Source organism: Plasmodium gaboni, chromosome 14 (genome assembly GCF_001602025.1).
Source record: "Plasmodium gaboni strain SY75 chromosome 14, whole genome shotgun sequence".
Classification (NCBI taxonomy): domain Eukaryota; phylum Apicomplexa; class Aconoidasida; order Haemosporida; family Plasmodiidae; genus Plasmodium; species Plasmodium gaboni.
In genome coordinates this window covers 1,076,826-1,078,117 of record NC_031494.1, presented here as the reverse complement: position 1 = coordinate 1,078,117, position 1,292 = coordinate 1,076,826, and the positions used below count along the sequence as shown (strand labels likewise).

The following is a 1,292-nucleotide window of genomic DNA, read 5'->3' as shown; positions in this document are numbered from 1 at the left end:
AAATATAAAAAATAAAATATATATAAAAATAATATTTAATTATTTTTATTATATTTATAATAAAATATATATATATATTAAAAAATAATTTATTTTTTTTTTATTTTTTTTATTTTATTTTTTATTATTTTATTTTTTTTTTTTTTTTTTTTTTTTTTTTTTTTTTTTTTTTTTTTTTTTTTTTTTTTTGACAAAATAATATATATTTTATTTATATCCATTTCGTGTTAATATATTTTATAACATATGATGTACAATATAAATATTTTTTTATATAATACTCACACATTTTTATTACATATATATTTTTAAAAAAGGAAAAAATGGATAAGATTAAAAGTTGGTTAGGATTTAATAAAAATATTGCTTTAACAGAAAATAAATTTTTGTTAAGAAATGTAAATGACCAAGAAATTGTACAAGCAGAAAATGTAAGAGCAGAAGATTATCCAATACCTGAGAAATATTTAGAAGATCCAGAAAAAATACCAAAATATTATGTTTTTCAATCAAATATGGTAACAGATGAAGATTTACAACCTGGTATGTTAAGACAATTAGAAGTAGATAAAAGATTAACATTACCTACAAGAACACATATATCATTTCTAGTAACAGCTACTGATGTTATACACTCATGGTCTATTCCTAGTTTAGGAATAAAAGCTGATGCTATACCTGGACGCTTACATAAAATTACAACTTTTATATTAAGAGAAGGAGTATATTATGGTCAATGTTCTGAAATGTGTGGCACTTTGCATGGATTTATGCCCATAGTGGTTGAGGCTGTCTCACCAGAAGCATATGCCGCTCATGCCAAAAAATATTACAAGGAATGAACATACACACGTTATATATATATATATATATATATATGAACATATGTATGTATATTTATTTTATATTTTTTTTTTTTTGTTTTCTAATTCTAACAAATGCAATATATACATAATAAATTTTAGTTTTAAAATTAATATTTTTTTTCAACTATAAAAAAAAAAAAAAAAAAAAAAAAACTTTATGGAAATATAAACAATAAATATATATTTATCAAGTTTGTATTATAAAATCTCTGCTTCATAATGACTAGAAGTATCTATATATCGAAAAAATAAATTGTTACAGTTTACATTTTATATAGTACTTCAATAAGGAACTTGGAATTTAGGACGAAGGAACTTTTTTCTCATATACTACCATATCGTTAAGTTATATACAATATAAAAATATATTAATATGTATATGTATATATATATATATTTTTTTTTTTTTTTTTTTTTTTTTTTTTT

At 19.0% G+C, this 1,292-nt stretch overlaps 1 protein-coding gene across 1 annotated transcript; it reads left to right on the top strand.

Annotated features, from left to right (window-relative positions):
- Window positions 1–323: 323 nt before the first annotated feature.
- On the top strand, window positions 324–842 carry PGSY75_1430900 (putative cytochrome c oxidase subunit 2; the record flags this gene model as incomplete). Its single annotated transcript, XM_018788000.1, has 1 exon — window positions 324–842. The coding sequence occupies one exon, from the start codon at window positions 324–326 to the stop codon at window positions 840–842; it is 519 nt and encodes a 172-aa protein (XP_018639372.1).
- Window positions 843–1,292: the final 450 nt, after the last annotated feature.